A 25,291-nucleotide genomic window follows, 5' to 3' on the forward strand; every position below is an offset into this window, starting at 1 on the left:
AGCTCAGGAGTGCTGTGATTGTGAGTTATTATTAATATCGTTTCACAATAGCCTGCATTATCATTCTACAAGGCAAAACAAAATGTTCACTTGCATAGAATACTTTCTTATTTACTTAATCCCATTATCAAGCCTGTTTATCCAATAATAATTTTCTGATACACTATACTGTGGCTATTAAATTGTCTATTTCGGTTCCATTATGGGAATGTTAGTGTGCTAGAAGTTGGATTATATACAACTGCATCTGCTTCACGACTAAATTTGTCATAAACTGACAACTAATCAATACAGATGGTTTGAACAAATGACACTGGCTCATTGCTTACCAGCCTGGTGATCATTTACTATTTTTTTTAAATGTTTTACAGTCACACTTACTCCAATTATTTTATAGGATTACCAGCAGATAGCCAATCACCATTACACCCTAAATAACAGCATACAATCACACCAAAAACACAATTAATGTCATATTTACATATACAGAAATGAATTCTAAGTTGAAATGATAATATAAAAGTACAAGGTGTGACATCTTTAAGATAGCATGGATAATGTATTCCAGTATTCCCTCTATACAGCCTTGCAGATTTTATGGCACCTTTTGTAAAGCGCATTTACATATACTACTCTGAAAAGAACAAATGCAAGACTCATTGTTGGGAAGCTGTACTTGAAAATACTTAATATTTGAATGAATTGGATGATGTCTAAGTGGAGTTGTACCAAGAAAGATAACATTAAAGATATAATTTACATATGCAAATCGCATTAATTATAACATGGATTTTCTCTGCACTGCAAAAACATATCCTATGTCTTTATATTGGTAGGAAGTAGTTCTTTTGTTTGAAAACATGGCAATGTTACAACATGTTTAACAAACCTGTAAATGCAATTCTTCCCATTTAACGCTCATAAGTAGCTTTAATTTAATAAACTAGTGGTGATGGAGAATTCATTTTTTTTAATTTGCAATGTGTTTCAGCCTATTTTATCTTAAAGCTAGCTCAGTGGTCTTATATACACTAGGTACATTTGGGTTGGTTTTGGGGTACAAGTAGGATAAAATAAATCTTATTTGCTTATTTACGTTAGGATCAGTAAGTACCATATGTTAATGTTATCTTGATTTTGATGCTAATTCATCTCCGCTTTTCCTCAATTTACTCAGCCGCACAGGCAAATCAAACAAATAATAATATCTGAATAAAACTGTAAAAAAAAAAATCAGCTGATTTTATAACCAGGAGACTTGTGTAGGACATAACAAGGACACATCTGTAGTGATCTAGTAATGAACTACAAGCTCTGGTAGTTGCTGTGCTCTCTTACTCATGCTGGAACACACAGCCTGTTATCAGTATCACAAAGACTAGTAACTTACATGAATGATTGGATTTCTTTGTGTTTCTCAGTTTTTATAAGCATTTTTTGGATGTCATCTCCAAGGATTTATTAACATATTTATAACATCTGAAATATCGCTCGATAGTATTAGAAACCAGCACTCATGGGTCCTTTGTAATAGAATTGCTCAGTCTACAGCCTATTAATGTAAGTGTGCCTGTGCTAAATGCTCTCAAACTATTTGGGAATACTTGTTTCAAACATCATTATAAATATATAAAATCTCATTGATCTCTTGATGTTGTTCCGGGAGAATTAAAAAAAATGTAATACAAGCCGATACTGTTGTTTATTCAAATCAATCAGTAAAAATAACAGAAAGGAGCTACTTTGTTTGTCTTCTATGAAATAAAATCTAAGCAATTTGATTCTGCATTAAAATTACCCAAATTTTGCCGCTGGACAAACGTCCTTTCATTTGCAATGAGAAAATCCTACAGAATCATGGTGAACACGAAAGACATTCAAATTGTAGCATCTCCCTGAACCAAATAAAACAACAGCTATGGACAACATTTTAAACTTCAAACCATGGCTTTTCTGACAGGCTGAGGCCTCAGACTTTAACTTTGGACTGTCTCTTATTATACATTAGCATGGAAAGAGGATTGGCTAACCAACAGAAAACAGAGAGTTGGATAAATGGGTCATTTTCAGGTTGGCAAACTGTAAATAGTGGGGTGCCACAGGGATCAATGCTGGGGCCTCAACTATTTACAATCTATACTAATGACTTGGATGGAGGGACCAAGTGTAATATAGCCAAATTTGCTGATGATAAGATAGGTGGGAAAGCAAGTTGCGAGGGGACGCAAAATATATGCAAAGGAACATAGACGGCTAAGTGAGTAGGCACAGATTTGGCAGATGGAGTATAATGTGGGAAAATGTGAGGTTATCTACTTTAGTAGGAAAAAGAAAAAAGAAAATTATTTAAATGGGGAGCTATTACAAAATGCTGCAGTACAGAGGGACCAGGGGATTCTTGTCCATTAAACACAAAATGTTAGTCTGCAGGCACAGCAAGTAATCAGGAAGGCAAATGGAATGTTGGCCTTTATTGCAAGGCGGGGTGGAGTATAAAAGTAAGGAAGTCCTGTTACAACTGTACGGGGTATTGGTGAGACCACACCTAGAGTACTGTGAACAGTTTGTCACCTTATTTAAGGAGGGATATACTTGCATTGGAGGCAGTTCAGAGAAGGTACACAAGGTTGATTCCTGAGATGAAGGGGATGTCATATGAAAAAAGGTTGAGCAGGTTGGGCCTATACTCATTCGAATTTAGATGAATGAGAGGTGATCGTATTGAAACATATAAGTTTCTGAGGGGGCTTCACAGGGTAGGTGCAGAGAAGATGCTTCCCCTCATGGGGGAATTTGTTACTAAGCGGCATAGTTTCAGAATAAGGGGGTCGCTCATTTAAAGTGGAAATGAGGAGGAATTTCTTCTCTCAGAGGGTCATGAATCTATGGAATTCTCTATCCCAGAGAGCTGTAGAGGCTGGGTCATTGAATATATTTAAGGTGGAGATAGACAGATTTTTGAACGATAAGGGAGTCAAGGGTTATGGTGAGCGGACTGGGAAGTGAAATTGAGGCCAAGAGCAGATCAGCCATGGTCTTATTGAATGGTGGAGCAGGCTCGAGGCCGACTCTTGCTCCTATTTCTTATATTCTTATGATTTCCTCCTTGTTCTCTGTTTATGACCAAGACATCCCTCTCCTAATTTTTACCATGCCAATGTAACCTGAATTCCATGTGTCCATTCGCATTCACATTGTTATTTTTATAGCGTCTTTAACGTAGTAAAACATACCATGGTGCTCCACAGCAGTGTTACAAGACAAAACACTGAGCCACAGAAGAAATTAAGGCAGATGATCAAAAGTTTATTTAAAGGGGTTGGTTTGAGGAGCATCTTAAAGGAGGAAAGAGAGGTAGAGAGGCAGAGAGGTTTAGGGAGGGAGTTCCAGAGCTTAGGGCCCAAACAGCTGAAGGCACAGCCACCAATGGTTGAGCAGTTATAATGTTCAAGAGTGCAGAAGTTGAGGAGCGCAGACATCTTGTGTGGTTATGAAGCTGAAAAAGGTTACGGAGATAGGAAGGGGCGAGGCCATGGAGTGATTTGTAAACAAGGATGAGAATTTTGAAATCGAGGCGTTGTTTAACCAGGAGGCAATGTAGGTCTGAAAGCACAGGGGTGATGGGTGATCGTGACTTGGTGTGGGTTAGGACACGGTCCGAGCCCACTACTTGCCTTTCTCCTCCCCTTCATCCATCCAATCATGCCATTTTCATTGTTTCTTTCTCAGGCACCTTGTCCCTCCCTTCCTGACCCCAACCCATCATGACCTCTACTATAAAAACAAAATATTGCGGATGCTGGAATCTGAAATAAAAACAGAAAATGCTGGAAATACTCAGTGTGTCAGGCAGCGTCTGTGGAGAGAGAAACAGAGTTAATATTTCAGGTCAATGACCCTTCGTCAGAACTAGAAAAAGCTGGAGGTGTAACAGGTTTTTAAGCAAGTGTAGGGGCATGGAAAGGGGGGAGGAGAGGGAAGAACAAAAGGCAAGGTCTGTGATAAGATGGAAGGCAGGAGAGATTGAATGACGAAAGGGATGATGGTGCAAGGCAAAAGGAGATGGCAATGGGACAAGTTGAGAAACAAAAGATGAGTCTAGATAGGGTATAAATATAGATGGCCGTGGGAAAGATAAAAAAACAGAAAAAGAGGTTATGGTTTTAAATTGTTGAACACTACATTGAATCCAGAAGGCTGTAAAATGCCTAAACGAAAGATGAGGTGCTGTTCCTCGAGCTTGAGTTGAGCTTCATTGGAACAGTGTAAGAAGCTGAGGACGGAGAGATCAGAGTGGGAGTGGAGCGGAGAATTAAAGTGACAGGCGACTGGAAGCTCGGGGTCACGCATACAGACTGAACAGAGCTGTTCTGCAAAGCGGTCACCCAATCTGCATTTGGTCGCCCCAATGTAGAGGAGACCCATCGTGAGCAGCAAATACAGTATAATAAATTGAAAGTAGTACAAGTTGACATGGCCTTCAACAATGTCCGTTCTATTTTCCGCACTTCTGCTCTCACCCCTTCCCCTCCCTCCCAGAACCACGACAGAGTTCCTCTTGTCCTCACCTTTCACCCCACCAGCTTCCACGTTCATAACAACATAAGAAATAGGGGCAGGAGGAGGCCGCCATTTGGCCACTTGAGCCTGCTCCGCCATTTAATAAGATCATGGCTGATCTGATCATGGACTCAGCTCCACTTCCCTGCCCTCTCCCCATAACCCTTTATTCCCTTATCGCTCAAAAATCTGTCTATCGCCGCAGTAAATATATTCAATGACCCAGCCTCCACAGCTTTCTGGGGCAGAAAATTCTATAGATTTAAGACCCTCAGAGAAGAAATTCCTCCTCATCTAAGTTTTAAATAGGTGACCCCTTTTTCTGAAACTATGCCCCCTAGTTCTAGATTCCCCCATGAAAGGAAATATCCTCTCTGCATCTATCCTGTCAAGCCCTCTCAGAATCTTATACATTTCAATAAGATCACCTCTCATTCTTTAGTGATAGTGATTGTGTCCCTCCCTCCCTATATCCCCTTGATTATTCACTATTGGGATGTTTTTAATGTCTTCATCGTGAAAGACTGATACAAAATATTTGTTCAATGTCTCTGCCATTTCCCTGTTCTCCATTATTAATTCCCCAGTCTCATCCTCCAGGGCATCAACATTTATTTTAGCCACTCTTTTCCTTTTTATGTATCTGTAGAAACTCTTGCTATCTGTTTTTATATTTCGTGCTAGTTTACTCTCTCAATCTATCTTCCTTCTCTTTATTATTTATTTGGTCGTTCTTTGCTGGTTTTTAAAAGTTTCCCATCCTCCATCCTTCCAATAGTCTTGGCCACATTGCATGCCCTTGTTTTCAATTTGATACCATCCCTTATATCCTTAGTTAGCCACGGATGGTTATCCCTTCTTGTCGTGTATTCAACTATCATTGTAACCCATGTATAAGCTGACCTAAGTTGTACACCTTGAGAACATTGACCACAAGGGGGTGAACTTGTGGGAGACACTCCTAGCCTGGACTTTCAGGTATAAAAGGGAAAGCTCCACCCACCTTCATCACTTGAGGTCTTGGTAATAAAGGTAACTGGTCACAGAGTGACCTTCTCTCAAGTATGGGTCTCGTGCATTTATACTATATAGTAAGGACATATCATTGGCGACAAGAAACTGGGATTTAAACCACGCGAGCATGGCCACTAGCAGCAGAGAAGAGAGGTATACTGTGTTGGTGATGATTGGGATGACTTTATTGAGAGACTACAGCAAAGTTTTGTCACTAAGGAATGGTTGGTACAGGATTCGGCCGACAAATGCAGGGCTCATCTGACGGTTTGTGAATCCAGAACATACTCCCTGATGAAGAACCTTCTAGCACCAGAGAAGCGGGCGGACAAGACGTTCGAAGAGCTCAGTAAGTTGATCGAGGAACATCTTAAACCGGCAAGCAGCATGCACATGGCGAGACACCGGTTTTACATGCACCGGCGGCGAGAAGGGCAAAGCGTTTCTGACTTCGTGGCAGATCTCTGGCGACTGGCGAGCCTATGTAAGTTCCCAGATGCATGCAGAGTGGAGATGCTGCGAGACTTTTTTATTGAGGTCATCGGGCACGCTGGGTTTTTCAGGAAACTGATTGAGACCAAAGACTTGACCTTGGAAGCGGCGGCTGATAGCCCAGACATTTATCTCAGGGGAGGAAGAGACCAGAATGATATATGACAAAAATCTTGGCTCAAATGCGGCAAACGACAAGGGAGTCAACATTATTAACGCGGCACACAGTTCTCTAGGCAGGCAAGGGCAATCGGACATGCCCCAAGCATGTAGTCGAACCCAAAGGGGGAATTCAACAGAGACAATGGCTAGCTGAACGGCGATTCATGCCATCGCAATGGACAATGCGGCCAGTAATGGGGCCATCAACACCTGTTAATGGTGCACTTAAGGACAGTTACAGAGACAGTCCAAGATGATCGACTGGTAATGGACCTTTTGTTTCAAACAACAGGGCCTTCAGCTCATGCTGGAGGTGTGGAGGCAAACACCCAGCCAGAGCTTGCAGGTATACTGAAGAACACCTCCACAACCTGGAGGAGGTGCTACGCAGACTGCACCGGGTAGGGCTGCGACTGAAAAAGGCGAAGTGCGTCTTCTTAGCTCCAGAGGTAGAATTCCTGGGGAGGAGGGTAGCAGCAGACGGGATCAGACCGACTGCAGCCAAAACGGAAGCGATCCAGAGACCCCGTAACACGACGGAGCTGCGTTTGTTCCTGGGGCTCCTGAACTATTTTGGCAACTTTCTTCCCAAATTGAGCACGCTGCTAGAGCCGCTACACGTGCTCCTATGCAAAGATCGCGATTGGGTCTGGGGGGACAGCCAGGAAAGGGCTTTTGATAGAGCACGCAATTTGTTATGCTCCAACAAACTGTTAACGTTATATGATCCGTGTAAGAAACTTGTTTTAACATGCAATGTGTTCTCCTCTGGGGTCGGGTGTGTGAATGCCAATGGTCAGTTACAGCCGGTAGCTTATGCCCCCAGAAGTCTATCCCAGGCAGAAAGGGGCTACGGGATGGTAGAAAAGGAGGCGCTAGCATGTGTATATGCAGTAAAAAAAATGCATCAGTGCCTGTTTGGCAGGAAATTTGAGCTGGAGACAGATCACAAACACCTAAAGTCCCTTTTGGCCGACAACAAGGCCATAAATGCCTATACATCGGCCCGCATACAGAGGTGGGCACTCACGTTAGCCGCCTATGACTACACAATTCGGCACAGACCGGGCACTGAAAACTGCGGCAATGCACTCAGCAGGCTCCCACTAGCCACCACTGAGGGGGGCAACTGAGCATGATGCTGAGATGTCATGGCTGTTGAAGCTTTCAAAAGCGAAGGCTCTCCTGTGACAGCCCGTCAGATTAAAGTCTGGACAAATAAAGACCTGCTACTGTCTTTAGTTAAGAAATGTGTCCTGAATGGGGACTGGGCAGCCACGTATGGGGCATGCCTTGAGGAATTTAAACCGTTTCATAGGTACAAGGATGAACTCTCGATTCAGGTCGATTGCCTACTGTGGGGAAACCGAGTAGTCATGCCCCAGATGGGCAGAGAGGTGTTTATCGAGAACTTCACAATAAGCACCCGGGCATGGTCATGATGAAGGCTATTGCCAGGTCACACGTTTAGTGGCCAGGGATAGATGCAGACCTGGAACTTTGTGTTCGCAGGTGCAACACGTATGCTCAGCTGGGCAACGCACCCAGGGAAGCCCCCCTTAGCCCCTGGTCCTGGCCTGCCAAGCCATGTGGACTACGCAGGTCCTTTCATGGGAAAATGTTTTTGGTTGTAGTAGATGCCTACTCCAAACGGATTGAGTGTGCCATTTTAAATTCAAGCACATCCTCTGCCATGGTAGAAAGTCTACGGGCAATGTTCACTGCCCATGGTTTACCGGATGTCTTGGTCAGCGACAATGGCCCGTGCTTCACAAGCACTGAATTCCAGGACTTCATGGCAGGCAATGGAATCAACCATGTCAGAACGGTACCTCAAACGGCCAGGTGGAACGAGCAATGCAGATAATCAAACAGGGGATGCTCAGAATCCAATGTGGTTCCCTACAAAGCCGCTTATCATGCCTCCTGTTGGCCAATAGATCCAGACCAAACTCACTCATAGGGGTTCCATCCGCAGAGCTGCTAATGAAAAGGACGATCAAAACCAGGTTATCCCTTATACACCCCACTATGAAAGAAATTGGTGAGAGCAGGCGTCAGTCACAATGTGACTACCATGACAGGAAAGCAATGGTGCGATGTATTGATGTCAATGACCCTGTTTTTGTCCTTAATTATGCTGCAGGGCCCAAATGGCTTGCAGGCACTGTGATTGCCAAAGAGGGGAATAGGGTTTTGGTAGTTAAACTTACCAATGGACAAATCTGCCGCAAACATGTGAATCAAACTAAAAGGAGGTTCAGCAACCCCATAGAAGAAGCAGAGGAAGAACACGTCGTAGAGTTTACTCCACCACAGGTGACCGAACACCGGAACCAAGTGGAGGAGAGCCGAGTCACTGTGGGCAGTCTGGACAGGCCTGAGGCACCGCAAACAGCAGACACTCAGGCCAGCGCCCAACAACCGGAGCCCCAACTCAGGCGTTCTACAAGGGAACGTAAACCACCAGAGAGACTTAACCTGTGATCCCAATAAGACTTTGGGGGGGGAGGTGATGTCATGTATTCAACTATCATTGTAACCCATGTATAATCTGACCTAAGTTGTACACCTTGAGAACACTGACCACAAGGTGGTGAACTTGTGGGAGACACTCCTAACCTGGACTTTCAGGTATAAAAGGGGAAGCTCCAGCCACCTTCATCAACTTGAGGTCTTGGTAATAAAGGTAACTGGTCACAGAGTGACCTTCTCTCAAGTATGGGCCTCGTGTGCATTTATACTGTATAGTAAGGACATATCACTTCTCTTACAGTCTTTCCTTCTCATTGGGATATATATTTGCTGTGAGTTATGAAATATCTCCTTAAATGTCTGCCACTGATCATCAACCATCCCACACTTTAATCTATTTTCCCAGTCCACTTTAGCCAACTCTGCCCTCATACCTTTGTAGTCTCCTTTATTTAAGCTTGCGACACTGGTTTGATATCCAACTTTCTCACCCTCCAACGGAATTTGAAATTCAACCATGTTATGATCACTCATTCCTAAAGGATTCTTTACTAGGAGATCATTTATTAATCCTGTCTCATTATACAGTACCAGATTTAAGATAGCCTGCTCTCTGGTTGGTTCCACAACGTATTGTTCAAGGAAACTATCCCGGATACATTGTACAGATCATCCTCCGCCATTTCTGCCATCTCCAACATGATCCCACCAACAATCACATCTTCCCGTCCCCTTCACTTTTAGCATTCGGAAGGGACTGCTCCCTCCGCGACCTGGGGGTACTTATGCATGAAACACGAAAGGATAGTGTTATGTATTGATGTGTGTATCGTCCTGGTACCTTAAATGTAATATAAGCACAATGGTACACCACAGAGGGCACTGTGGTGGGAAACCTGGAAGTACCTGCAACAGGCAATATAAAAGGCTGACCACCACACCTGAGAGGCACTCTGAGTCTGTTCAATAAAGGACGAAGGTCATAGCAGTTAGATTAACACCAGACCGTGTGGAGTCAGTGATTTGTGTGCTACATACACTACATTGGCGACAAGGAAGCGGACGAACTCCACGCAACCATGGCTACTCTGAGCTCGCTAAAGGATTTTACCATGGGCAATGATTGGGAGGCCTTTATGGAAAGACTCAAGTACCACTTCACAGCAAACGACCTGACGGAGGACACGGACGCAATGAGAGATAAGCATAAGGCAAGATTGCTCTCTAGTTGTGGAGATGAGGTTTACTGTCTCGTCAGGGATTTGCTGGCACCCGGGAGCGCCAGGGACAAGTCATACGAGGAGCTGACTGAACTCATTCGTAACCAGTTGAAACCGAAGGAGAGCATCCTCAAGGCCAGATACAAATTTTACCATCACTGCAGACCTGAGGGCCAGGATGTCACCAAATATGCTGCGGACCTCAGGAGACTCGTGGCGCCGTGTGATTTTGGCGCACACCTTGACGAGGTGTTGCGGGATGTTTTCGTTATGGGGATTGGCCACGAGGGCCTCCTTCACAAGCTGCTAGCCACGGAACCCACAGTCACTCTGACAAAGGCCATCACCATCAGCCGGGCACATATGACCTCGACTTGCAGCACCAAGCAAATAATCCACACAGTCTCGAACCCGGCAGGCACTGTCCACAGGATAGCGCCCACCACGGACAAAACTGCAGAACGTGGCTCTGCCCGGGGCAGAGAGCACGGACCTCGGGGTCCTGGAACTCAGAGTCCGCCGAGGAGGGCCAATCAAGCAGCACCATGCTGGCGCTGTGGAGGAAGCCATGGGGCTCACCAGTGCAGGTTTGCGGAGTACACGTGCAATACCTGCCACACGAAAGGCCACCTTCAGCGTATGTGTAAAAGAAATCGGACTCACCATGTGGCTGAGGAGATGGGGGATGATCCACCATCCAGCGAGGAGCAGGCAGAAGATGATGAGGTGTTGGGACTGTACACGTGCACCGACGATTTGCCCCCAGTGATAAGGGAAGTAAAAATCAACGGAGTCCCTGTGAGTATGGAAGTGGACACGGGCTCGGCTCCGTCGTTGATGAGTCGGAGAACTTTTGATAAACTGTGGATTAACCCAGCTGCACGACCCAAGCTGGTCCCGGTCACGGCGTACCTACACCAGGGAACTGATACCTGTTCTTGGCAGAGCGATGGTGCAGGTATCCCACGGGGACGAGACGCACGGTTTACCTTTGTGGGTCATTGCAGGCGATGGGCCGACACTCCTTGGCCAGAGATGGATGGGGACGGTCCGTGGGAGCTGGGAAGACTTCACCACTTCACAGGCTGCTGCTCCCCGGGGTGCTGCCATGCCCCGGGTCCCCAGAGAGCAGCGCTGACTGAGCTGGAGCTGCAGCCTCAATCCACCCACAGGCAAGTCCCAGGGTCCGGACCTCACACAGAGATCCTGCAGCCTCAGCCCCCACAGGCAAGCAGCCCTGCAGAGAGGGGTCTAGTGGGGGGGGGCGGGGCACTGCGGGCGGGGTGCGAGGGATCCAGGATGGCCAGCGGATCGGAGGGACCCACGCAGAGGGAGATTCGGGCGGCGGCAGCGGCTGGAGGTCGGCGGCCACAGGGAATGCGGCTACGGAGGCCGTGGGGGAGGCGGCAAGTGCAGTGGCTGGAGAGGCCACGACGGCCGCAGGGGACGCGGCTACAGTGGCTGTCGGAGAAGCGACGACGACGGCCGCAGGGGAGGCGGCAAGTCAGGTGGCAGCGGAGGGGAGTGGAAGCTGCGGCGGCGGAGGGCATCCGGAGCGGCAGAGAGCAAGATGGCGGCGGCCTCGTGTCCAGAGCAGTAGAGCATCAAAGATGGCAGCACCCAAGGAGAAGCCTCGTGGAATCCTGCTGCATCAAAGATGGCGCCTTAAAAAGGAAATGCACCCGGGAGTCTTAAAAGGGCCTTACCATGTGGTGGTCCCCACAAAGGACTTCTGTAAGGCAGAGCGAGTCTAAAATGAGCTATGTTAATGTGAGATGGCGGATTTGTAATAAGAATTAATGTTTTAATGCTGAATGGCCACTGTATGTGTGTAAAATAATGGAACAAGGAAATCAGGGATCCGTTACCAGTCAATAACTAGTTAATGTACCAGATAACATGTACCATACTAACGCACTGTCTATGCCTTCCTGCCTTCCGTTGGACAAGTGTGATGTTATGTATTGATGTGTGTATCGTCCTGGTACCTTAAATGTAATATAAGCACAATGGTACACCACAGAGGGCGCTGTGGTGGGAAACCTGGAAGTACCTGCAACAGGCAATATAAAAGACTGACCACCACACCTGAGAGGCACTCTGAGGCTGTTCAATAAAGGACGAAGGTCACAGCAATTAGATTAACACCAGACCGTGTGGAGTCAGTGATTTGTGTGCTACATATACTACAGATAGTATGCAGGTACAGCAAGTGATCAGGAAGGTCAATGGAATCTTGGCCTTTATTGTGAAGGGGATGGAGTATAATAGCAGGGAAGTCTTGCTACAGGTATTGGTGAGGCCACATCTGGAATACTGTGTGCAGTTTTGGTTTCCATATTTACGAAAGGATATACTTGCTTTGGAGGCAGTTCAGAGAAGGTTCACTAAGTTGATTCTGGAGATGAGGGGGTTGACTTATGAGGAAAGGTTGAATAGGTTGGGCCTCTACTCATTGGAATTCAGAGGAATGAGAGGTGATCTTATCGAAACGTATAAGATTATGAGGGGGCTTTACATGGTGGATGCAGAGAGGATGTTTCCACTGATGGGGAAGACTAGAACTAGTGGGCATGATCTTAGAATAAGGGGCCGCCCATTTAAAATTGAGATGAGGAGAAATTTCTTCTCTCAGAAGGTTGTAAATCTGTGGAATTCGCTACCTCAGAGAGCTGTGGGAGCTGGGATACTGAATAAATTTAAGACAGAAATAGGCAGTTTCTTAAACGATAAGGGGATAAGGGATTATGGGGAGTGGGCAGGGAAGTGGAGCTGAGTCCATGATCAGATCAGCCATGATCTTATTGAATGGCGGAGCAGGCTCGAGGGGCCGTATGGTCTACTCCTGTTCCTATTTCTTATGTTCTTTTGTATTGGGGTTTTTTGCATATATAGTTTATTAAAAGTACATCCCTTGCTTCATAGCCTATGCTGCTACTTTTACTATAACATTCACGCATTACCTTTTAAGGTCTTTATTTTCTGCAACTTCTTATTGATCTCCCACTCGATCTTTAGTCATTGACACCATATTTATTCTTTCAGTAACATTCGGCTAATTTTAACTCTGCCTCCCTGATGGAAATGGAGTGGGTCGATAGTTAAATAGCAATAGAGCACATGCTGCTGTCTTCCTGACAGGCCTGCTACCATCTTAACTACTCAGTCTTTGTAGTCAGCCAAGGCGCCCGTCAGTGGCGAAGGGCAGGGGGGGCCTCATGAATATATGTAAATTGGAATAGTAACAAGTAAGATCGCAACGCCATTTCAACTCTGAATTGGGAAGTCCTGGCCAGTGCCCAACTAATCAGTAAAATCTAGCAAGCCCACCAAAGCAACTGAAGCCAGATGTAATGGGGTACTTCCATGTATATAATTGGATCATATGATCTTTGTGCCGTTAGGATTGTGAGGAGCCATATGGCCTACACCTGCTCCTATTTCTTATGTTCTTATCCTGGTCCATTCATTAATCACCCCCAGCATGCCCTCCCCTTCCCATGGCACCCTCCCGTGCAAGCACAGGAGATGCAACACCTGCCCTTTTACCTCCTCCCTTCCCACTATCCAGGGCCCCCAACACCCCTTCCAGGTGAAACAGTGATTTGATTCTTCCAATGTATTATACTGTATTCACTCCTCACGATGTGGTCTCCTCTACATTCCGCTTTGCAGAACACCTCCTTTCAGTCCATAAGCGTGACCCCGAGCTTCCGGTCGCCTGTCACTTTAATTCTCCGCTCCACTCCCACTCTGATCTCTCCGTCCTCGGCCTCTTAATCTGTTTCATTGAAGCTCAACGCAAGCTCAAAGAACAGCACCTCATCTTTCGTTTAGGCACTTTGCAGCCTTCGAGACTCAACATAGAGTTCAACAATTTAAACCATAATTTCTGCCCCTATTTTTTTTCTCTTTCCCACGGCAGCTATTGATGATTCTACCATCTCCATCTCTATCTAGACTCATCTTTTGTTTCTTAACTTGTCCCATTACCATCTCCTTTTGCCTTGCACCATCATCTCTTTTGTCATTCCATCTCTCCTGCCCTCCACCCTCTCACAGACTTTCCCTTTTGTTCTTTCCTCCCCTCCCCCCTTTCCCTGCCCCTACACTTGCATAAAAACTTTTATAAAAACCTGTTAGATCTCTAACTTTTTCCAGTTCTGATGAAGGGTCATCGACCTGAAACTTTGACTCTTTTTCTCTCTCCACAGATGCTGCAGGCTTGACCTGCTGAGTATTTCCAGCATTTTCTGTTTTTACTACCTCTCTGCTGTTCTACTTTCCTGCCACCAGCCCAGGCTGGAATCTCCCTTGGATAAGTCCATTCCTACACTCCATGCCTCTCTGTGTTCTCCAAAAGGCCCATCAAGACACCCATTGCTGCATCCTTAATTGCAGAACCCCTAGCTGCATCATTGCTCCACCATCCTTTCTCACTGACCTTACTGATACTTTCCACCATATAGCCCTCAAAATGGTGGTGTGGTGCTTATAAGCAAATCATAGCTTGGTCTCTCACCCTACTCCTCTTTCAAGCACCTACACCTTGTTCAATCCTCTCACCTCTCCTTTAAAATCCTCATTGTCTACTGTCCCACTCAGGCCACACCCGAGTCTCTCATCAAAATATCCTCCCTCAGCACTAAACAACTCCTCAACTTTGGTTATTTCAATTTCCATCACAACTCAGTTTTGCCTTCTCTCATCTGGAGTATATTTGGTGCACAACTGGTTTAGCCTTCCATCCAGATCTGCTGGACCATATTGGGTCTGACTGTCCTCTGCCAAAACTGCTCACTTTGCCAGTATCATCCTGGAGAGCAAAGATAACATCAGCTTTGTTTCTCCACTACCTAGTGTCTCCTTACACCTTTCACCCAACACTAGGTGGAAGCAGCTCATGAACTTCTTTCTCACTATGATTGAGACCATCTATTCAGCTAGTGCTGTTGTATCCTTCCTTTCCGATAACTAACAGGTCATACTCCAAACAGGCTCACCTTGAACCTGCCTCTTTCTCTCGTTTTTCTCCCATCTACCCTAATGCCTTCTCATCTTGTCCAGCAGACCCACTTCCTGCTCCCTTGAACCCATACTCACCTAACTGGTGACTGCCCAGTATCCCTTCTTGGCCCCTCTGTTAGCTGTTTCTTTCTCACCAGGTACTGTCCTTCTACCTTTCAAAACCACCACCATCACCCCTTAATATCAAAAAGCTTACCCTCAAAACTCTGTCCTTACAAACCACCTTGCTATCTCCAATCTCCCTAATCATCCCCAAAGTGCTTCAACATGTTTTTGCTTACCAAATCCACGCAACTCTTTCCCAGAACTCCAATCACATTTCTACTGAAAAGGTCCTAATCAAAGCTACAAATAAGATCGTCTGTGATTGTGAGCATGGTGCACTATGCTTCCTCAACCTCTCTGCAGCCTTTGACATGGTCGACCACACCACCCTCTATCAACGCCTCTTTGTAGTTGTCCAGCTCAGTCAAACTACCCTCGCTTGGTTTTACCCTTAACGTAAATCATAGCCAGACCATCTCCAGCAGTCGCTTCTCTTCCCAACACTGCACCAGACGATTTGCAAGCTCAGTGTCCTATTTGGCTACTTGCTAAGCTTCTGACTTCTCCATCACAATGACAGTCTATTTCCACCTCCATAACGTTGCCTGCCTCTGTTGTTGCCTCAGCCCATCTGCTGCTGAAATCCTCATTCATGCCTTTGTCACCTCCAGACTTGAGTGTTCCAATGCTCTCCTCCCGGCCTCTCATTAACCACCCACCATAAACTTCAGCTGCACCAAATCTCTGCTGCCCGTATCCTATCCCATACCAAGTTCCGTTCATCTATAACCCCGCTCCTCAGAGGTTGGCTCCCGGTCCCCTCAATGTCTAAAGCTTAAAATTCTCATTGTTATATTTCATTCTCATCATAACGGCACCTTTGCGTGCATTTACAATGGGGACTGTATTTTGGCTGTATGCCTGGTCAAATATCCAACACTCTCTGAACCCACATCATAGAAAGACTATACATGGTTTTTCATCCCTATGTGCAACATCACAGTGGATCAACTCGTATAAATAAATTGATGTATAGATTTGGGAGTGGAGATCATTGTAATAAGCATCTACACTTTTTTTTATAAAACAAAATACAATGGGCTAGAAATTGGCCAGCCTTGCGTCCGTTTTTTCGGCGATAATTCGGCTTTTTTGACTTTAAAAGGTGCTCACCTAAATTGGCCAAAGTTGTGTGGCGGTGGTTTTGAAATACTGCTGAAAAGTGGAACACCATCGTGCAACGGCAAAAAACGCGACACCGCTTTAAATTGGACGCTCGGCGCACCCGTATTCTGCGCGAAAAAAACGGCCAGGTAAAAAGCTGCATTGCAGCCTCAGAAACAGTGGTGAGTACGAAGACCTGCAAAAAAGGTAAGTTAAAGTTTTTATTTTTTTTTATTGTTTTTGCAGCAATTACTTAGTTAAGGGTCTTGTAAATGTTTTGTGATTTTTGATTTTTTTTTCTGCAATTTCATTTTGTGTGTTTTCCCCCCTCCCAGGGCCTGTATTTTTAGTGGTAATCGGCCTCGGACTAAAGGTGGCGAGGATCACGGTTTCCACCGCGACTCTTCGTGCAACACCGATTTTTACCGTCGGGCGCATTTTGTTGCCAATTTTACCCCTTTAAAAAAATAGCGCTATTTGTAACAGTATTTTTGCGCAAAAATGCCCCCCCAAAAGTTGGCAAAAGTTCAATTTCTAGCCCATTGTCCTTAAATTTTCTCAAATTCAATATCAATATCAGAGAAACAGAATTCCATACAGTGAAACCGTTAAAGGCTCAACAACTCTACTTTTAAAACCCATGCGATGGATGACGACGAGGACAAACTGTAAGCCCGTGGGAAACGAAGACAAAGTCGTTTGGAACAGTGTTTTCACCTTTGATCTGGGTTCACATTTACAAATAGGATGAAAGCCTATTTTCTCCAACAATTGCAATATGTTGAGATGAATAGTGGCATGCCAGATCTCAGTAAATACAATCCACAATGGAAAGTTGTGTTTAAATTAAGTACAATCAAAGCTTATTCAAGCTGGAACTCAGAGGCCATAAGGAAAGACACCTTGGGAAATTAAGAAGTTATGCTTGTTCAAAAGTGATGCTCAAAGTTTGGGATGTAGGTACACTGTCAAAGCAATGCATGTGGAACACTGCGCTGCAGTTATCCTGTGTACTTCTGACCTGGGACTGATGGATACTGTCAGCAGGTAGAAAACAGTAAAAATATCAATTCCCAACTGCTGGGCAGCACATCAAGGCTTTCCATAGAAAACACAGGGCATTTGGTAAATAGAAAAATGCAAATTTAAACTTGAAGGATCTCGATTATTACTGAAAGGTAACAGTTCTCCTCGAATGTGAACTATATAATCAGAAGTTTAAACAAAAGTTCTAAATATTTATGTTAGTACAAATTTAGTGCTGGTCAAACATAGCTACAAAGGGTGTGGTATCAAATTTTGAACTTTGGTATACGAATGAACAAACTTAGGTCTATTTGGCCTAACCTTCCAAACTTCCCATTAGATTCTTTGTCATGATTCTGGAACTAATAGGATTGTGTCCCCTTTAGGACAAAAATTCGTCCAATCCCTTTTTAAAAATTTGTCGTGGTTTCTGTTCCATCTTCCCTGCTTGGTGATCTGTTCCACAATTCTAAAGAAAAAGGTATCTACATTTCTTGCTTTCCCTTGAACTTAATTTTAAACTGTGACCCTTAGTCCTCAACGTGTGCTCTTGCCAGAAAAACTTTCTTGCATTCAAATTCTCCATATCCATGAAACCTTAACAACCTCTATCTAACCTCATCCTCTCTTTCTCCAGAGAGTTAACTCCCAGTGTCATTTTTGGGACTGTCAGATTTAATCTTTCAGCAACCACTCCAGATTTGAAGAAAATGATTACAATAAATAATATAAAAAATGTTTCCACATTGCCACATTATAGCATGAAAGAGATATCACATTGCCAAGCATTTGAAGTGCATATGGTGTAAATAGAATTATTTACTTGGAAACCATGGCTTTTAACAAAACATATAGTAATTTAACTCAGATTATTGTGGTTGCTTTGTAGCTTGTAATGTAGACAATTTGGCTCCTGATCAATATGGCTGGGATCCAAAGTTGCTTATTAGTCTCTGAAAAAAAAGTGATGTGAAAATGATCTCCATTTCCTTGGGAGAGATTGGTGAGTCATGGATGCCTTAATGTCAAGGACATCAATGAAAATAGAGTACAAGATTTATTTATAGAGGAATCATAAATATATTTTTATAGATCCGTGAATGGTTTTATAACAAGTTGCAAACAGCAAAACTCTTCCCCAAGTAAATCCAACAGCCATTTAGTGTTTTGTTCACATTTATCCAACCATTTTTTGAAGTGTGAGATATCTACCACATCTCCAGGCCATACATGTGTATATGAGAGAGATATATTCCACACCTTTAGCCTAGGAAACCATCCAACACCCTGACTGCTTTATTTTGATGTAATTAATGTGAAAATCTTTGATTTCCATAGTGCTGAAATCACCCAAGTTTTAGAAATAGCAAATATACCATGCATAATTGTGGAATTCCACAGAGCCACCAGGAAGAGACCTACGTTACACACAGGTAATAAAGCGACAAGTGAGTTATGAAGCTCTTCCTCTTCCATAAATAAAATAAAATTGTATTCCACAGTTCAATACTGGCAATATTCTATTTCTGCCATCTGTTAGGGAAAGTAGATTACTTACTTTCAAATATGGCAGTAAACATTATTTGAACATGATTTGACATGGTTAAGATGGCTCAGAAACTGGGAAAATTCAATGAGATATGTTCCTTTAAAATGATTTTTGTGTATAACCCATTTAAGCATTCTTTATCAGAGCCCATCAGTGTCCCAATGTTGTAGTCAGATGTAGTATTACTGCCCAAGTTTATGTGTTGAGGCCAATCCGGCCCCATATTTCTCTATGATAGTGAATAGAAAGAAGAGACTCAGACTTCTAGCTGGAAAAGAATGCTGCCTTCCTTTAGTTTTATGAAGCAATCGTTTAAAAAAAAATATGCAGAGAAAAGTATGTAGATGAGTTTCTAACCGAACAAAAAATCAGGCGGGTGCCTAATGAGCATTTTGTGCCTCCTCCACAAGAAGTCCAAAATCACACTGTGGAACCACAGAGTAAACCTTCCACCATAGTTCTGGCATCTTAGAATGTAAAATGGCTTCATCATCATCATAGGCAGTCCCTCAAAATGATCATGACTTGCTTCCACACCGAAAAGGGATGAGTTTACAGGTGTTTCAATGAAGGACCTAATATTCCAGATCCTGAACTACATCTTGAAGGGTGGAAGATGCCTGTGTGTGGATTTTTTTAACGTAAGGTGGCCGTTGCACACCAGCCACCACACGGGCTTGACAGAGCTGGGTCTTGGTCCAGTGGCAAGGATTAACCAGGACGACTGGAGACCAGCTCTGCTGCACGGGACTAGTGCGCACACACATCGCAGTGTGGGCTGGCCCGTCCTACCCCTGGGCCCTCGCCTGTTCTGAGCCCCAAACTCACGCCTCTCCTGGGCCCCGATCACATCCATCTACGATGCTGCTCCTTCGCCCCGACCTCGCCGCTCCTGCTGTACCTGCCTGCACTGCAATCAGCCATCACCCTCCTGCAGCAGCTTCACAGGAGCAAATGGCTTCATAGGATAACAGACAGGTGTTTGAGTTGCAGGTGCCCCAAAGGTAGTTGATAGCCTGTTTCATGCAATTGTCAGGTTGTTAACATAGGACCCACTAAAAGTCATAAAAGTGGACAGATAGTTGTAGCCAAGACAGAGTACTGAAAAATCAGAAGTAATGCAAATACTGCAAATGAATGGTATTGATCTTCACTCCCTCCAGTGAGGCCCCAGCCCAGGAATCGGGCCTCCCGAAATTTACCCCCGAGCCTATTTTGCACTGGATTGTAGTTTACATAAAAAAATCCATTTTAGGGCAAACTATTAAACAAATTATTTTCATGTTTTTAAGTAAATAATATATGAAGTCAGAAGTAATTTAGCACAAAAACCCACTATAATTTATACTTAGAAGAAAAAATTAAATGACTGCAATCTCCACTCAATTAAATGTTATCAGCTTTTTAACAGCATGATTTCTAGCTTATTGCAGAAAATTCCACATGATGTAGTTTGTAATGTTATAAAATATTGTGCAGAAATTGTAAATAAAAGAATCCAGTATCCAAAGAGGTGAGTGACAGATTTCAGCAGCAAAAATGTAATTCTATCTTAAAGGGTCACTTTGTGGTATTGCTAAAATATCCAGTTATTCGAGCATATCAGTGACCAAGCAGCCAAAGAAATTCACATTCCTGGATTGTTCTGGTGGGAAAGAGGAAGTTGCTCCATATGTGACTGTGAAAACTAACTCCAACTTTTTGTTCTAGTTTCTGTCAGTGAAACAACAATGCAATATTAACAGAGTGGTTTCACCAACAGGATTGGAACTCGGAATTCTTGGAACCACATTCTGCCTGTAGCGCTGGAAAAAAAACATTCTAAGGGTAAGAAGTTCACTCATGTGCTAGCATACAATAGGTTACAGCAGTGTAACTCTATCTTTCTCTCGAGGGCCACTCTCACATGCAACAACTGTGACCGCAGAGCGTTGAGATGTGAGACTATGCCTGCAAAGTCCAATAAGTAAAGCTGGGGAAACGTACCACTGCCAAACAGCTACGAGTAAAGACCCGGAGAGCAACAGGTTAGGCGAAGAGGGTCAAGGGGTTTGAAAATGTTACAGGGCTGTATTATGAGTAACACTTAATTACATTTCAATTTTTACTTTAGACGAGAATTTTAACTCAATGGAGTTTAGAGGTTTATTTTGTTCTTACAATGTGGCAGTCACCATCAACACCTAATTACACCCATCGCCTAACTTGGAGTGTTGTGCAGGGTCATGTCTTACCATTTAAACGGGTGATTGTCCAGTTCTTCTTGACACCCGATGGTTTATATGCCAGTTCAAACACAAAGGGGCCTGTGTTTGGATCTCTGTCGGCGTCTCCTGCTGTGATGTTTATCGCATTTGGATTAGGCTTTTCACAAATCTGGGCCTCTTTAGGAATCAGCTCAGGTGCATTATCATTAACATCGATGAGGTAAATTTGAAAGGTGCCAGTGCCACTTGCTGCAGGTTTGCCTGTATGAAGAGAACACACTTGTTAGTTCATGGTGAACAGTTTATTAAAGCAATTACATCTCAAGTTGGGCAAGTCAGAATATCATCAATAACGTTTGATGATTCAAAAACCTTGAGTTTTATTTCAGAATGTACTTACTATATTTTACATGAGACAAAAGTATCTTAGCACAGATGCTAACCTCATTGTTCATGCTAAGGCTGCATTTACACGCCAACTGTGCCACTGGTGCAAAAAGGTTCAACTTGGCACTGCTGCAGTTATAGCGTAAATGGACTGGAATGCAGCAGGACAAAGCTGCTGGGAGAAGGGATCTCCCTCCATTTTGCTTCAGTTAAGTTGGGCCTTTTCACACCAGTTACATTGCAAATTTGATTTCGGCTTTGCACCAAAATTAAGCGTGTGCACCCAGAGTTTCGGTGGAGATTCTCCCAATCCCCTACTCCTTTGCATCAATGATAATGTTGGCGTGTAAACACACACTTAATATGAACAATGCTGGTTAGTTGCAGTAACTGTAAAATTTTGGAGAAAGAATGCAGGACACCTACAAATTGGTGAAAGCATTTTTTAAAAAGGCCCTTTGCATTGTTTCACCAGCGATTCTCTTGTTCTTCTGCTCAAGTTATGGCTCAAGATCAGGGGAACCTTGCAGAACCTTTCCCCCAGAGAGTGTAAATTCACCTCAGGTCGTTAATAAGAGTTAGCAAGTAATATTTGGAAACACAGTTCAGAGTGCTTTATTGTCACCAGGCTATCAAAATATGAGTTTGGTATTAAATTTCAATAAGTAGCAAGCGTAACTTTCTGACTACTCATTTGTGCTACACTTTCATTGACATTCAGTGTCTACTTCAATCTCCATGTGGCAAAACAAGATCAAATGGGTTAGAGTTTTCCCTTTCCCGAGACTTTGGGCCCAACATTGCCCAACCCCTTTTTTCGGTGCACTGACCTGAAGCGTGCCGACTTTGCGCGCTGGAAAGGGCGACAGAAAAAAGGGGCCCCATCCTGGCCGCTCTTCGGAGTCCCTGGAGTCGTGACGTGGCGTGGAGGCTGAAGGAGGGGGCGGAGCAATAGGCCAGTGCAGAAAGCACAACCGGCACCTGCGCGCATGCTCAGTGGGAGCTGCGCGCATGCTCTTGCCCTCCCAGCGCGTCCTGTGGGCTGTGAGCAGGACCCGATGCTCGCAGCCCCTATCCCAGGCCAAAGGGACGCCCTATCTCGCCGCACCCTATCCCTGGCCAGCCGGCCTGCTGAGTTCCCAGGCAGATAAGGACTTTGCTTTTATTTTTTATTTAGTTGGCTGTGCTTGTGAGGCTGTGCTTGAAACTTTTGATTGCAGGGGGCAGCGGGGAGGTGGGAAGGAAGAGTGATTTGGGTGGGGAGGAGGAGGAGAGTTTTGGGGGGAGGAGGAGAGTTTTGGGGGAGGAGGAGGAGGAGGAGAGTTTTGGGGGAGGAGGAGGAGACTTTTGGGGGGGGAGGAGGAGACTTTTGGGGGGGGGAGGTGGAGGAGAGTTTGGGGGGGGGAAGAGAAGGAGAGTTTTTTTGGGGGGAGGAGGAGAGTTTTGCAGGGGAGGAGGAGAGTTTTGGGGGAGGAGGAGAGTTTTGGGGGGAAGGTGGAGAGTTTTGGGAGGGGAGGAGGTGGAGAGTTTTGGGGGGGAGGAGGAGGAGAGTTTTGGAGGAGGAGGAGAGTTTTGGGGGGGGGGAGGAGGAGAGTTTTTGGGGGGGGAGGAGGAGAGTTTTTGGGGGGGGAGGAGGAGCAGAGTTTGGGGGAGGAGGAGAGTTTTGGGGGAGGGAGGAGGAGAGTTTGGGGGGGGAAGGAGCAGAGTTTGGGGGGGGAGGAGAGTTTTGGGGAGGGAAGGAGCAGAGTTTGGGGGAGGCAAGGAGCAGAGTTTGGGGGGGGGGAAGGTGCAGAGTTTGGGGGGGGAAGGAGCAGAGTTTGGGGGGGGGGGAAGGAGCAGAGTTTGGGGGGGGGAAGGAGCAGAGTTTGGGGGGGGGGGGAAGGAGCAGAGTTTGGGGGGGGAAGGAGCAGAGTTTGGGGGGGGGGAAGGAGCAGAGTTTGCAGGGGGGGAAGGAGCAGAGTTTGGGGGGGGGAAGGAGCAGAGTTTGGGGGAGGGGGAAGGAGCAGAGTTTGGGGGGGGGAAGGAGCAGAGTTTGGGGGGGGGGAAGGAGCAGAGTTTGGGGGGGGGAAGGAGCAAAGTTTGGGGGGGGGGGGAAGGAGCAGAGTTTGGGGGTAGGGAAGGTGGGTAAGATGGTGAGATGAGACTTCCAGATCCAGGAGCTGTGATTCCTCTGGTCGCTCAGCGCCGCCCCCGGCCCAGCAGCTGTGACTTCGCTGGTGCGCGTCGTCCCTCCCTATCCCAGGCCGAACAGCCTCACACACAGGCTGGCCCGCTGCATTTCCCGGGCAGACTTTAAAGATAAGGTAGGATTTACTTCTTTTATTTATTGTATTTTAATGGCTTGAGCTTTTCCTTAATGTTTACTGCTTGGTTGTTGAGGTCCTCTCCAGATCCCTTCCCTCCCCGCCTTAATGTCTGCAGAATGTGCGCTGCTTTTTCTTAAATGCCCGCAAGGTTTTTCAGAGCTGGCCACATAATGCTGACCTAAGTGGATTTGGATTACGTTTTTGCTGGCCAAAGTGGCATAAATGGCCAAAACTGTCATAAGTGTCTGGGAACACAACCTTTTGAAAAAAAAACTGACCTAAAAAAAAAATCGTACCTAACTGACTTACTCCAGAGCAAATTTTTCGGGGGAAATGACATTTTCTAATTTACGCCAGAAAAAACTTACTCCAAAAAAATTGATGCAAGTCATGGCCAATGTTGGGCCCTTTGAGTGGCATTAAAGTCTTGATAGCCATGGAAAGCACCATCACCACACAGACTGTGGCAGGTTAAAGGGCCTGTCGTCATCATTTCAGAGCAACTAGGGATGGGCAATAAATGTGGTTTTGCCAAAGTTGGCCACATCCCAACACCAAATTAAAAAAAATATTCAAATTAAATAGGTTTCGATTTACTTGAAACATCTAAGGCTGCCACATTTAGTGTTAATTCAAAATCAGTTCTGTAGTTCCAGTCAGCAGAACAACATTTTACTGGTCTATACTCTTCTCTGCACGTGCCAACCATTTGTTTCTTGCATTAAAGCCAAGGGGAAATTCTACGATTTGCCACTCCCCGTGGAAGTGGTGCTCAGAGAGAGCATAGAAACATAGAAAGTAGGTGCAGGAGTAGGCCATTTGGCCCTTTGAGCCTGCACCACCATTCAATATGATCATGGCTTATCATGCAACTTTAGTGCCCCATTCCTGCTTTCTCTCCATACCCCTTGATCCCTTTAGCCGTAAGGGTCACATCTAACTCCCTTTTGAAAATAACTAACAAACTGGCCTCAACAACTTTCTGTGGTAGAGAATTCCATCGGTTCATAATTCTCTGAGTGAAGAAGTTTCTCCTCATCTCAGTCCTAAATGGCTTACCCCTTATCCTTAGACTGTGACTCCTGGTTCTGGACTTCCCCAACATCAGGAACATTCTTCCTGCATCTAACCTGTCCAATCCCATCAGCATTTTATATGTTTCTATGAGATCCCCTCTCATTCTTCTAAATTCCAGTGCATATAAGCCTAGTCGATCCAGTCTTTCTTCATATGTCAGTCCTGTCATCCCAAGAATTAGTCTGGTGAACCTTCGCTGCACTCTTATCAATAGCAAGAATGTCCTTCCTCAGATTAGGAGACCAAAACTGTACACAATATTCAAGGTGTGGCTTCACTAAGGCCCTGTACAACTGTAATAAGACCTCCCTGCTCCTATACTCAAATCCTCTCGCTATGAAGGCCAACATGCCATTTGCCTTCTTCACCGCCTGCTGTACCTGCATGCCAATTTTCAATGACTGATGTACCATGACACCCAGGTCTCGTTGCACCTCCCTTTTTCCTAATCGGTCACCTTTCAGATAATATTCTGCCTTCCTGTTTTTGCCACCAAAGTGGATAACCTCACATTTATCTACATTATACTGCATCTGCCATGCATTTGCCCACTCACCGAACCTATCCAAGTCACCCTGC

General features: G+C 45.0%; 1 protein-coding gene across 1 annotated transcript in view; it reads right to left on the reverse strand.

The window, feature by feature from the left end:
• LOC139277486 (cadherin-4-like) overlaps positions 1–25,291 on the reverse strand; it is a 636,199-nt gene that overhangs the window by 38,512 nt on the left and 572,396 nt on the right. Inside the window, exon 12 of the mRNA XM_070895995.1 lies at positions 20,970–21,203. Within this exon, the coding sequence (XP_070752096.1) occupies positions 20,970–21,203 (234 nt within the window). The remainder of the gene's footprint in view (positions 1–20,969; positions 21,204–25,291) is intronic.

This window comes from Pristiophorus japonicus, chromosome 12 (genome assembly GCF_044704955.1).
Source record: "Pristiophorus japonicus isolate sPriJap1 chromosome 12, sPriJap1.hap1, whole genome shotgun sequence".
NCBI lineage: Eukaryota > Metazoa > Chordata > Chondrichthyes > Pristiophoridae > Pristiophorus > Pristiophorus japonicus.